Source organism: Struthio camelus, chromosome 25 (assembly GCF_040807025.1).
Source record: "Struthio camelus isolate bStrCam1 chromosome 25, bStrCam1.hap1, whole genome shotgun sequence".
NCBI lineage: Eukaryota > Metazoa > Chordata > Aves > Struthioniformes > Struthionidae > Struthio > Struthio camelus.
Window position 1 is genome coordinate 4,034,773 of NC_090966.1, and position 12,269 is coordinate 4,047,041.

General features: G+C 43.9%; 1 protein-coding gene across 8 annotated transcripts in view; it reads left to right on the top strand.

Moving 5' to 3' along the window:
* The window catches only part of TANC2 (tetratricopeptide repeat, ankyrin repeat and coiled-coil containing 2), a 253,384-nt gene that overhangs the window by 184,240 nt on the left and 56,875 nt on the right, over positions 1 to 12,269 (top strand). For all 8 annotated transcript variants that reach the window (XM_068918703.1, XM_068918706.1, XM_068918707.1 and 5 more), the window contains 2 exons: positions 3,909 to 4,190; positions 6,003 to 6,136. In XM_068918703.1, coding sequence (XP_068774804.1) covers positions 3,909 to 4,190; positions 6,003 to 6,136 — 416 coding nt within the window. The remainder of the gene's footprint in view (positions 1 to 3,908; positions 4,191 to 6,002; positions 6,137 to 12,269) is intronic.

The following is a 12,269-nucleotide window of genomic DNA, read 5'->3' on the forward strand; positions in this document are numbered from 1 at the left end:
TGGACAGGCAGGAAAATTGGTTATTGGTAGAGAAGTGGGTGAGTATGTCTCTTCGTTGTGGTTTGGTTAAGCCTTTTTTAGAAGAGCAAATGCTATTCCCGTGTGACAACCAAGATATATATATTTTATATATATATATGTATGTGTATATATATTCATTTCCACTTGGCTAAAGACTGGTTTTAGGATTTCCTTTGTCAATGTGGGGTGGAGGCAATTCTGGAGAAGGTACCGCCTCCGCTAAAACTGAGCTTGCTTAAACGATGGGAAAATGTGGCAGCACACTCAGCATGGATTATACGGGCAGTGGATTAGCTTTCGGACAGAATTACCGGTTGGATTTAACTTAACCACCTGCAGCCCAATGCTGTGAGCAGCAGCCCCCGTCTTGCAAACTGTGCTGAGTTCCCTGGTGGAAAAGGTAGCGCAAGGTGTCGTCATCACTCGGTCTCAGAGCATCATACTCCTTCTCGCCTCTGAAAAGAAATGGAGATTTGAATCCTGTGCAAAGCAGGAGCTTATTGGATCGCACAGCTTATATATTTAGTAGGACTGCCAGCCGCCGCAGCCCACCTGGCTCCTTGCCACCCCAAACACTCATCCAGCGCTCTTCCTCCCCGGCCCATCGCCCTGTGCTCGCGGGACAGACCCCGGCAAGGGCAAGTGTGCGGGAGCCGCTCGTGGGCTCGGGCGATTCGAAGGGCGTCCACACCTTCATATCAAAAGCAACTCCGTTTTTCCTTGCTGTCATAAACGTAAAGGACGTTCCTCATCGGAGGTTCCCGGCGCTGGGACCCAGAGAGGGTGGGAGCATAGTTCTAACCTCTTCTCGTGTAGATCAAACATACTGCCGTTGTAATTCGGTAGGCTGTTTTAAAGGAGTTTAGCTTCCAAGAGTTCGTTTCTCCGTACAAAGCACGATGCCGTAACGTTATCTCTACCACTTACGGCCTTCAAGACGGCGCGGGAAGCCTGCGTGGGCATTAAGCTGCCGCTTGCGCCTGCTCCGAGGCGGGTAAGCTGCTGAAGACATGACAGACTTCAGCGCTTGCTGAGCTCTGTTTGTGCTTTTGAAGGATCTGCGGGCTTTCGAACTTCAAAGACGGAAAACGGCCTCAGTTGGAAGCAGCTAATGTAAATGACGACAGTACAGATTGTGCTGCGAGAGAGCTCTTTAAAGCAATAGTCTCCGGCCTTAATCCTTCTTTAGCCCTGCTCTGGGAACTCCTCCTCCTTTTACCTCCTCGCGTGCTTTCTTTTAAAATGAGCTATAAAGACACCTAGATTTTGTACAGCCGTTTTCACTTCCGCCATGCCATATTTATTTCAAAACAAAAGGCATTTAACTTTCATGATCCGCTGCTCCAATTTTGCATGGGTAAACACGTCGGCTCCAGACTAGGCGACGTCCGAATTCCCGTTCAACTCGTGCAGCTCCATCCACTTCAGTTAATCCTAACTTGCAGAAATTATGTTTTAAGATAAAGAGTTTGCAGTTGTTTAGGTGAAACCATTTGGTGGGGAGCCTGTCTCTTCTTCTCTCGAGCTCTATGGCGTAGGTACGTCACTTTAGTTGCATCTTGACTTTCTGGACAAACAGTTCAGTCACATATGGTTAGAGAAGATCTCAATCGTATGGACGTATCGAAGGAAGATTTAGATTTTTTTTTTCTAAATTAATGCCAACATTTAGAGAATAAGAAACCAGATGTTAAAGCCATGTTAAAATGCACAGTCTGTCCTACAATATCGTTACATCCGATATCATTGCATACGGCAGTACGAGCCGTATGAGTTGATCTTTCTAATACCACGTTTGTACCAAATCTGTATACAGTTATTGCTCATTTGAGGTGTGTGCCCCCTAGGTAACTTGTTCCAAATGGAAGATATCCTCTCCCTCCACCCTCAAACCTTCTTGAGAACATTTCAAGGCTCAGTTGGGTTTTAGCCATAAATGTTGTTATAAGCTAAAGGTGACCGCAGTCCATGTCCAGGAGTTCATAATTTCAGCGGCAAGGACTGCCCATGTGCACGGGGCCAGCAGCTTCTCCGCAGCTACAGCAAAAGCTGGACTTGCTCCAGGTGGGCTTAGAAAAGCAAGTTCTGCAAGGAGTTGCCACTATGTAGTACGGAGACAGTAAGGGCAGGGCATCACTACTTTGAACACTTTCCCCCTATTTTGGGGGTATTTTCTTGCGGATTTCCTATGTAAAGGCTAGCAGTTGCTGCGTTGCGGAAGCGGTCGTAGTCTGCAACAGGATTCTGCGTACCTTCAGTTAGGAATCGGGTTTTGCTAATCAGGGGAAGACGGCATGGGATTTTATAACATTCATGGTGAGAAGCCGCTTTAAAGCAGGTTTGGTTGTAAGAAAAAGATGCTCATCTACAGATTTCAGCAAATTGTCATTTATTTAGTTTCTTGATGTCACGTAATTCCGGTTTTACAGGCTGAGAGGTATATTCCTGTCTGATATGGTGCAGAAAAACCCAAAGAAGGAGGAATTAGAGTAAGCAGATCTACAGACATGAGGGCAGCTGTTCTGGCCGGTTCTGCTTTCAGAAGGCCCTGGGAGTCTCTAGCATCTCAAGAAACCCAAGACCATATCAATTCCTACATGGAAACACGCTCCAGCAGCTGGCAGGTTGTTAGGTTAAAGCAAAAGGTAGCAGAATGCTCTTCTGCTACTTATTTGAAACTTTGAAATAGAGATTAGATTGAGATTGCAGTGAAGCAAGTTATAGCTGTTTTTCATGACCTTCCTTAAGTATTAATTTAGCCACAAATGCCTCTGATTTTCCTTGCATTGCCAGGGAGATGCACTCGAATTTCTCCTCCTCTCACTCTTTGAAATGAAAAAAACCTCACTCCATAGAAATGAAAAAAATAACACAATCAATTTCTAAGTTTTGAGACCTTATTGTTGCGCCAGCATAGGTTATCTGTAGAAGCCGTGGAAGTATTTTTTGTATCGCTTGTTAAGTTGCCTACAACGCTGCTCAAGACTTGCATATGCATCTCCCATATGAAGCAGCAATGCATATGCATCTGTCTATACTGAGATATTACATAGCCCGATTTCATCCATCTTCCACTAGGATATAAATCTCGAGCAGGATCCTCAGCAGTGTGAGCGTGCGCTGGTTTCCTGCTTGCCTGCAATATTGCAGGGAGGTCTACTGGAATAGGTAGAAAGTTTTCTTGAGATGTGCAGTAAGCAAACACTGGAAACTCTATTTGTATTTGGATTGAATTGCGCTGTTTTAAGTTTTGCCATTTACTAGCGTTACGGGTGCTGGAGCCTACCAGTTGAACTTTAAAGCCAGTCTGCGTGTTTTAAAACTAAAATTTTCTGCGTGGCAAGATTGAGGTAGAGTGAGTATTTTCCTCGTGGAAAGAGAAAGCGTTTTGATTGTCATCCAGGAAAACCCCATCATCAGGCTGTTTTCATTTCATATACGTTAGAGGAGTTGAAATAACTTTGCTTAAATTGGATTTAACACAGGTGCAAAGATTTTCGTGCTGCTTGTGTCGTACAGGTGATCTTAAACATACTAAACGGGGTCAGAGGGGAATGGAGCCAGCGGACTCGCAGAGCATGCCTTTCTGCCTCACGGCGGGGTCTTTAATTACGGTGACCTTAAACAAGAAATTTCACTTTTCCAGCTTCCCTTTCCCCAACTCTAAACTACTTCCTCGTGTAAAATTCTCCGAACTCATTCAATGGAAAAAGCTATGAATGAGCCAGCTATTTTTAACAACAAACCAGCGGGTGATAAACAAGCTCGTTTTCAGCTTTTGCAATGGAAAACCTTCTAAGTACGACTAAACAGTGATTTCATTAACTGTGGTTTTACTCTGCCAGCATTGACGTTTACGTTGTTTCCCTGTTGTTTCTGCTTTTCAGTACGCTTTGCACCCTATAGACCTCCTGACATCTCTCTGAAACCGCTGCTCTTTGAGGTGCCCAGCATCACGACGGAGTCCGTGTTCGTCGGCCGCGATTGGGTGTTCCACGAGATAGATGCGCAGCTGCAGAGCTCCAACGCCAGCGTTAACCGAGGGGTCGTGATCGTTGGGAACATAGGATTCGGGAAAACCGCCATCATCTCCAGATTGGTTGCTCTCAGCTGCCACGGCACACGCATGAGACAGATTGCTTCTGATAGCCCACATGCCTCTCCAAAACGTAAGTCCTGCGGGACGGGCGTCTTCAAAGCTCGGAGACCTTTTCTGTTTATTTCTCTTAATATTTTGGCTGAAAAGGTTCCATTGCTCTTCAACCCCAATAAATCAATTGAGGTTTTGTTGCCAAATCTGTGGCTCTGGAAACACCCATTGGCAATATTTATACTACTCCCGTTCCAAATTTACTCTTAGAAGAGTCAAAATAATCTGTCTCTTATTTTTCTGACATAGAAACATCACAGATTCTCTCTGGTTTACTTAACAGAAAAGCTCTGGTTGTAATTGCCAGGATTTCATTATTACAAATCTGTACTGATGCATTGCATCCTCCTTCCCGTATGACTGGTTTCTCGGTTTATCAGAAAGGTTTAGAGGAGGTCGCACACGCCAGATAGGCCTGACACCCGGGATCTCCCTACCTCTTCTGGTCCCATCCAACTCATGTCACTCTGCGCTGACACATTCGCAGGTGGGGCTGACAGCACTTTCAAATCACACAGCTCTCGTTAAATGAATTTGACAGGAGTAAAAATACTGGGTTAGACACCTAAAGGTATCTTTAAGGATCTAGGTCACTATATCTCAGTGAAACTGTCATTAAATCTATTTGCTGCTTTCGAGTACTCTTACCATGTAGAAACATCTGAAATGTCACCAAATGTTGGCACGTTGAATAATGTCACTTGTCAGAGCTAAGTGAACAATGTATAGTGAAAGGCAGGGCTTGTTTCTATATTTTAACTACAGCCCTGCAGTGCACCAACTGTGCATCTCCCCAGTCTGTTTAGTGAGATTGTGGAGATTAAAGAGACCATACTTAGCTATTTCCAGGCTAAAAGCTTGGATATTTTCAGTGAGAAAGAGCCCTGCATCTTTCATGCACAAAGGACAGAGAAAAGATCCTTGGTCTCACCAAGCACACTGTCTTTTGTTCCACTCTGGTGCCTCCGTGAAGCTGAAAGGTGAATAATTGCTCGGTATTAGCTGTTGGGATAAAAGCCCTCGGAATCAGTCAACAAATTTGACTGTATTTCCTAAAGAGCTCAGAGAAGTCCTAGTCTAGCAAGAGAAGATAAGAATTGTAATGAAAATGTCCTTGATTTTTTTTTTCATGCACTAAAACAAATTTCTGTTTTGCTTAATAAAAATCTATGTTTAATCATGAAAGCTGCTCCGGTGACCTGACTGATTCCAGTATAATTCATTATTTGCTTGCAGGCCTTTTCCAGGCCCTGGTGCTATTCTGAATTTCCTGCTCTCCCTGTCTCTGCTCACTTTAATGACCTTCAGATAGATATGCTAGCTATGGCTCTCCATTTATGCATGTTATAAAATGATCACATAATTCAGAAAAATTGGCTGGCTCCACTGAAGAAAGACTCAGGACCAAATTAACAATTGATAGTTCGTAAAGAGGGAAGATCTCCTGGCAGACCTGCAGAGTAGGAGAGCCTTGTACGAAAACGTAGCAGACTTGAAGACAAGACCGTACTTTCAGGAACATACAGTTCACTCAGTTATTCTGCTTGTCTTAAAATCACTTAAGGTGCTATGGAAGAGATGAGTAAGGCAAGGCAAGCTCAGAGCTTTTATCTTAGCAGTCCTTCCTGTGTTGGTTCGCAAGGAAATTTCTTTGGAAGCCTTTGTGCTGGGTGGACCCAGATCATGGTCTACCACTGCCTGAAATCCCAAACGGTACTTGTGGATAGTATGGTAACTACCGTGCATGAACTGCTGGAAAAACATCAGCTGTGTAGTAATGATGCTACTCGTACTTGTCCTCTAGCAATTCATAACCTCTTTCCTTGAACAGATGTGGATGCAAACAGAGAGCTGCCCTTGACGCAGCCGCCCTCTGCCCACTCTTCAATCACCAGCGGGAGCTGCCCTGGGACCCCCGAAATGCGCCGCCGCCAGGAAGAGGCCATGCGGAGACTTGCTTCGCAGGTATGGAAAAATGCATTTTGCGAGTGTTTTAGTCCTTGGGAGAATGTCGAGTTTAAGGGAAGCTCTTGGAAGGTCTCCTGTTTTACATCACTTTATGCATTGAAAAATGTGTGCGTTCAAGTGCTTATGGGAAGGATATAAGAAAAACCATCTGGAACAAGTTTTATTACCCTAGGAAAGCTCTTCCTGTGAAATGAAATTCCCATTACATCAAGTGCGTTCCCTCTCTACCCTGAGAGTTTATCTTTCCCAGGCATCTTCCTTTATCACCGCAACAGTAGGCATGTTATGATATGCCATAGTTACCAGAACAACTGTTATTTTTCGTAAACAGTGAAAACAAAATTGCTGAGTGACCAATGTTCCGTTTTGAAAGGAACAGGTACTGTGAACGTTACTGCTGTGTGACGCCCTCCCACCGTTTGGGGAAAAGTCTCCAAAAGAGATCGTAGCCCTCTGAGTGATACACAAATCATTTGCTGTTTTGACAAGAGTGGATTGTATATAACAGTCTTTCTTACTGTAGGTGAGATTTACAGCTTGAGTTTTATTGTATTACTGACATTTAGCCCTACTTTTGTGCTGGTGGGAGGGTGCCGTTATACTGCCTTGAAAACCGAGGAGCTTGCGCCTCCTACACGTTTTGAGAGGATGCGAGCAGTTTATGCGTTCCTGTTGCTGGCTCCCACTTTGGAGAAGAAAATACCCAGCAAAGGCTTTGCTCTAAATTATTGCCAGGGCTTGTTTTGCTTGGCTTTTTGTGCCAGATACTGTCTTATCCTATCTGTTTTGTCCTGCACCCAAATCGCAAGGCAGAGAGCAAGACGTATCTGTGTAATTAAATGCTAAGACTTGAATGGATATTCTCCTCTTCCACGTAGACTTCTTGAAAGGAATGCAGTGGCCAGCTCTGCTTTTGTACAGAGCACATTAGTCATCGTATTCCTTGTAAATCTTAAACATTACAGACTACCAGAAAGGCCGGTAAAGTGTTCTGTCGCTGCTTAAAATACCTCATCTATCTAGACTTTTTTCCTTTGCATGCTTAGGTAATCCTGTTGGATGTGTCAACTGATAAATGGTTACAGTTTTAGGTTTCGTTTCCTCCTGAGCAAAGCTAAGGGCTGTGACTTTTTCAAACAGGGTGTCACACCCAGTGCATACATTATGCACTGAAGGTTTTTTGCATCTCTGATCAAGGGAGAAAAGAGTAAGAAACAATCTCTGTAAAGAAAAATAAAATAAAAGTAGGTCATGGTACCTTGACCGTAGCCCCATTTAGGAGAGGTTTTCAAAGAGCACTCCATCTCCTAGCCAGAATTTTTGCAAAACAAATCATGTTTTTTGCTGACAGAACATAACAAATGCGTTTGGACAAATGCTCTTGTCCTAGGAGCAGGAATGCAGATGGTTAGTGCGATTGTTAATCCTGCAGTAAATCCTGACTACTGTAAATGTTGACTGATTCCAGAACTAGCTGTCACTGGCTTCCAAGCATGAAGCCTTCAAGGAAAGATCAATGCCAAGGCCGATTACTTGACCTTAAATTCTTGGAATCATTTATTTTACTGGAATAGCTGACACAGCATGCAAAACTTCTGAAAAGCTTCATACCCTTTAGCAAACAGTTCCTAGCATGAGTCAGAGAAGTAGCGGTACGACTTGGTTCAGCATTCGGAGACGTCGGTTCTATTCCCAGCTTCGCCGTTAGGCTGGTTGGGATCCTTGGAGATCTCACTTCTCATCTCCCTGCCTCTGTTTCCCTGACTGTTAAAAGAAAAATGTAGATAATGGTCCCTTGATTCCTAATGCCGAGAAGAATATGTAACTAGGTATTACGTGATTTGTCTCAGTTCACAAAAGCAGTTGTCTTCCAGGTAGTGCTGGTATTCATACCTGAATGAAGTCATGCGTTAATATTAAGCGCATGCTTAAATCCTAAATGATCTTCATTTCCTATCGCAAGGGGTCATTCTGCTGAAAACACAAGACATTTTTTGGCTTGTTTGGTATTTGTCTTTCTCTTTTTTTTTTTTTTTTTTTGAGTTCCATTTTCCTGCTGATCGTTCTTTTTCATAAGCAACACTTCTGTTTTTATTACATGAAAACGTTTTCCAGAACTGCTGTACAGCATGTTGCAAACAGTAATTCTGATGGATTATCAAGCCTTCAGGAACTTAGATAAAGGCAGATAAAATGTTTTAGGATGTTTGTCAGACTGATAGTTGGAAGCTATGTGTTAGTGCACTCTTAGTAACCTCCTGTACTACTTAGCACCGCTGACGAATACTTGCTGTCAACAGCAGATAAATTGATTTGCTTAGAAGGAACCATGCCCTGTGATGTCCTCCTAGATAAAATAAACACCGGCTATTCAAACCCAGCTGTGGTTTTTGAAGTCTCTGAGTGACATTGTGGAGAAAAAGGATTACTGACCTGACAACAGAATTGAAAATCCATTAAAACAACAGTTATGAGCTCTTTGGTCTGTGTATGATCGCCTTACTGAGAAAGCTGGTCACAGGCATCTCATTTGTCTTTGAAGGATCGTGAAAGTTTGTTGTTGGTATAAGCTTTGAAGGTACTGAAGCTCTAAGCAGAGTGAGTACACTGAACTATCTTTAGAGACAGTGGTACAAATATTCAGTTAAAAATGAGTTAACCATCTGATCTGAATGTCTGATGGCACATTCTCCATCCAGCATTTTGTGGGGCATGCTAGGAAAAATCTTTGTGGAGGTAGGCCATAGGCTATCCAAAGTCTAGCCTAAAAAACAAAAGGAAAAAAAAAAGTGGAATATCCTTTGATGCAAGAGAAAGGGCGAGAAGAGCACATTCCTTTATCGGTAGCAGTGGAATAAAACAGTTCCTAATGGCCTACTTGAAACAGTTTTGTTCAACTGGCTGAAATAAAAAGAGCCCAAGGAAGTGAAGACTTGACCCTTAGGTTAGTGTGACATTTCTTGTCTAATATGTGGAAAAATGTTCCTTAGACGTGTGTTGGATAGTTGCATGAGGACTACAGTCAGAACTGAAGAGGAGAGGAAAGTGTTGACAGTGATGGACAACCACAATTGTCAGGAATATTTTAAGAGGTGTATAAAACATATGTGAGAAACCAGAGCTAAGTACAGATGTTCCACCGCTGCTTGCATTGCGCAGTGAGGGGTGTTCTCAGGTTATACTGTGGTCATTGTGATAGAGAAACGCAGAGCATTGTGGAAGTGGATTAATAATATACTAAGAGGCTTAAGAAAGCGTTGGCACAGGCTGCAGCCTGCTAGTGGGAAGCATGCCGTCTCTCTCACCCACTCCGTTCCTTCTGAAAATGTCACTTACCCCCAAAACTGCCAAGTTGTGCGTTTATGATGACAGAAATGAAAGGTGAACAGTTGTTTTTCCTCCTCTGGATTATTCAGGGTTGTGCTTTTCTGTCTTTTTCGTGCAGTAAGTTCTTTGGGGGCAAGGGTTGCTTTTAGCTTTCGTTGTCAGACATGAGAGATTAATTTTAAAAATGAGGAAACAAATACTGCCTAGCAGGAGCTCCACTCAGACCATCTTTCCAACTTCCTTGCCATAAAGGAAAAGAGCAGCGCTTTGTTGCGTTCTGAGTGAGTGATTTGAAGTCATCCATGATTTCTAGTCCGGTGATCATCAGCAAATTAATGGAGAAGAAAAATTCCTAGAAATCAGCCAGTTTAGAAAACCAGTATCAGGTATAATTTTTTTCCTGCAAAAACTGCACAAAGTAGTAAGCTGTATCCAACTTGCGTTGAAGTTGTCTGAAGTTATCCCTACCAGCTGGTGGAAAAACATTCTAGACTGTGGTGGGCTGCCGGTGAGGTGTCTCACGTCCCAGTCCCTCACTTTGGTCAGAAATGGGGTCTGGTGGGAAAAGTTCGATACTTGTCAGGGTTTGCAATGAGTTTGGGACATCAAGAGCTAAAGGACTTGCCTTCCATCGCCTGTAAGGAACCTTGCTATAGATGCAACATTTTAATAGCTTCCTAGCAGAGATTTCATGAATTGGTTTCCTACTTTTTTTTAAAGGTAAAGTTAATCCTCTTGCCAGCCACTGAGCTGGCACAATCCCTTCCCCCCGCCCTTTCACTCCTGCCTCTGAAGAAAAGCTGAAGCAATCACTGCTAATGAGCTTCCCACCGGTCATGGTGGAGAAGAAAAAGAAGTTTAGCATATCCCTGCACTCAGAGTAGGGCTTACTGGGGACACCTCTCTGCCACTTTTCTTCCACCTCCTGTAGTCTCTTGGGGTTTCTATCACAGCATGGCCTAGAGAGGACTACAGGGAAGAAGGACAAGTGAGGCAGTCTTGCCGGATCTGGCAAACTCTCAAAAGTCATGAATAAAACTACTCAGATTTCAACATCCATCTTGACACTTGCAAATAAAACATTAGCATTTCTGGCAAACGGTACTCACTTAGTCTTTTGCTTTAATGTATATGCATATATTATGGAGCTAAGTTTGCCGGATTCCTGAATTTATTTCAAATCTGCCCTCTGACTGTGAGCAGGCTACCAGTTCCTCAGCAATGCCAGTGGGTCAAGCTAGACTTGGCTGCTTTGCTGCGGTAGATGCACGCCAGCTTTCCTGGTGAGCTAGCCTAGCTGTGTAGAGCTGAATATGTAGCTTCACGTAGCTGTTAAATCCATCTGCTTTTATTTAGCGCTTGTAAACATACTGCCTGATATGATAGTACAATTGTAATGAGAAACTTAACCAATAAAAAAAAAAGGTGGTGAATATGCAAAGTAAGCATTTTGAGTCTAAGATCCCATTAAAAATACAGTACTCCACCCCTCACTCATGGTGTGCTATGTTTTTTTGGCTTTTTGTAGGTTTTTTGTTGTTGGTGGTGGGGTTTTTTTTGTAATTTTTCATCCATTGAAATACTTCTCGACTTTACTCCCTCTGGTCAGAGCGAGCGAGGGACCGTTGCTAAGTCACCACATTGCTGTCCTTGCATGCTGCTTTTCTATCTCCAAATGATAATTGTATGAAGTATAACTTGGACGGATATACGTCTGCTGGAGTGGGTGGCATTCCCACCAAGCCTCGCACGTGCTGAAAACAGCAACCCCCAAATGCACGTCCAATGTGACCTTTGCATTTCAGCAAGGGGCACAACACCCGGCAGAGAAACGCAGCTCGGAGGTAGGATTGCCCAAGGTAAGGTCAGCCAAGCTCGAAGGAAGAAGCCTGAACTGTCCCCCCCCCCCCCCCCCCCCCCCCCCCGTGGTTAGGATCACCTTCCTTGCTTTTCCCTGAAGGTGTCATCCTTTATTCGTGGAGGATTTTTAATGGCTTTGATGCACAGTTTAAATAACCCATTGAACCGCTCTGTTCTTTGGGTTTCTGTGGCTGCTTGTGGTAGCAGCGCTTAAACAAATGGGCCTGAACGCCGGCTCTGATGGGTCACCCCATGCAGAACAGCAGGTTTCGGAGCTCTGCTCTCATTGCGTTGGTTCACGCTGCTGACGCTGGGCGCTGCCGTCGGCTTCGAGGCTCCTCTCCCCATCTTCCAAGCCGCGAGCCAGAGCTTTTGTATCGTTGCTGCAGGCGCATAAAACGAAACGGAGTGCTCCTACCTTATGCAGAGGTGGAGAGAGTTGTTACTGCTGAGCCTTGATGCCCCGCGACGCTAATGAGTTGCAGAGGGCATTTACTGGCATACGCAGCTATGGAAAAGTAACGAACCTTCCCAGTAAACTGGGTCATCACATACATGCACAGTCATGTGCAAGGGATATTATTAAAGATGGCATTACGCCTGGCAAATGGCCTTTTGGCTGGTGAAAGCATTACACCGAATTCAGGTGAAGCCATTTTGTACGGGCTGAAAGGAGTTATTTCTGCACCTAATGAGATTTATGGTTAAAATGCAATGTTGAAGCCCTTTGTTAAGAGCAGGGAAGCACTGGAGGAACTGAAGTGTTTCTGTGAGTGCCGGGGATAAGTGAGGCTCTTCCCTTTAGTCCAGTTTATCTGTATAAGAAAATGGAGACAGACTAGCCTCCCTGTATGGCGCTTTTACAGGAAGAAGCTGCGGCAAATCACACTAGAGGCGCGATGTCAGAGGAATGCTTCTTAAGTAGAAGATACTATTTTCCACA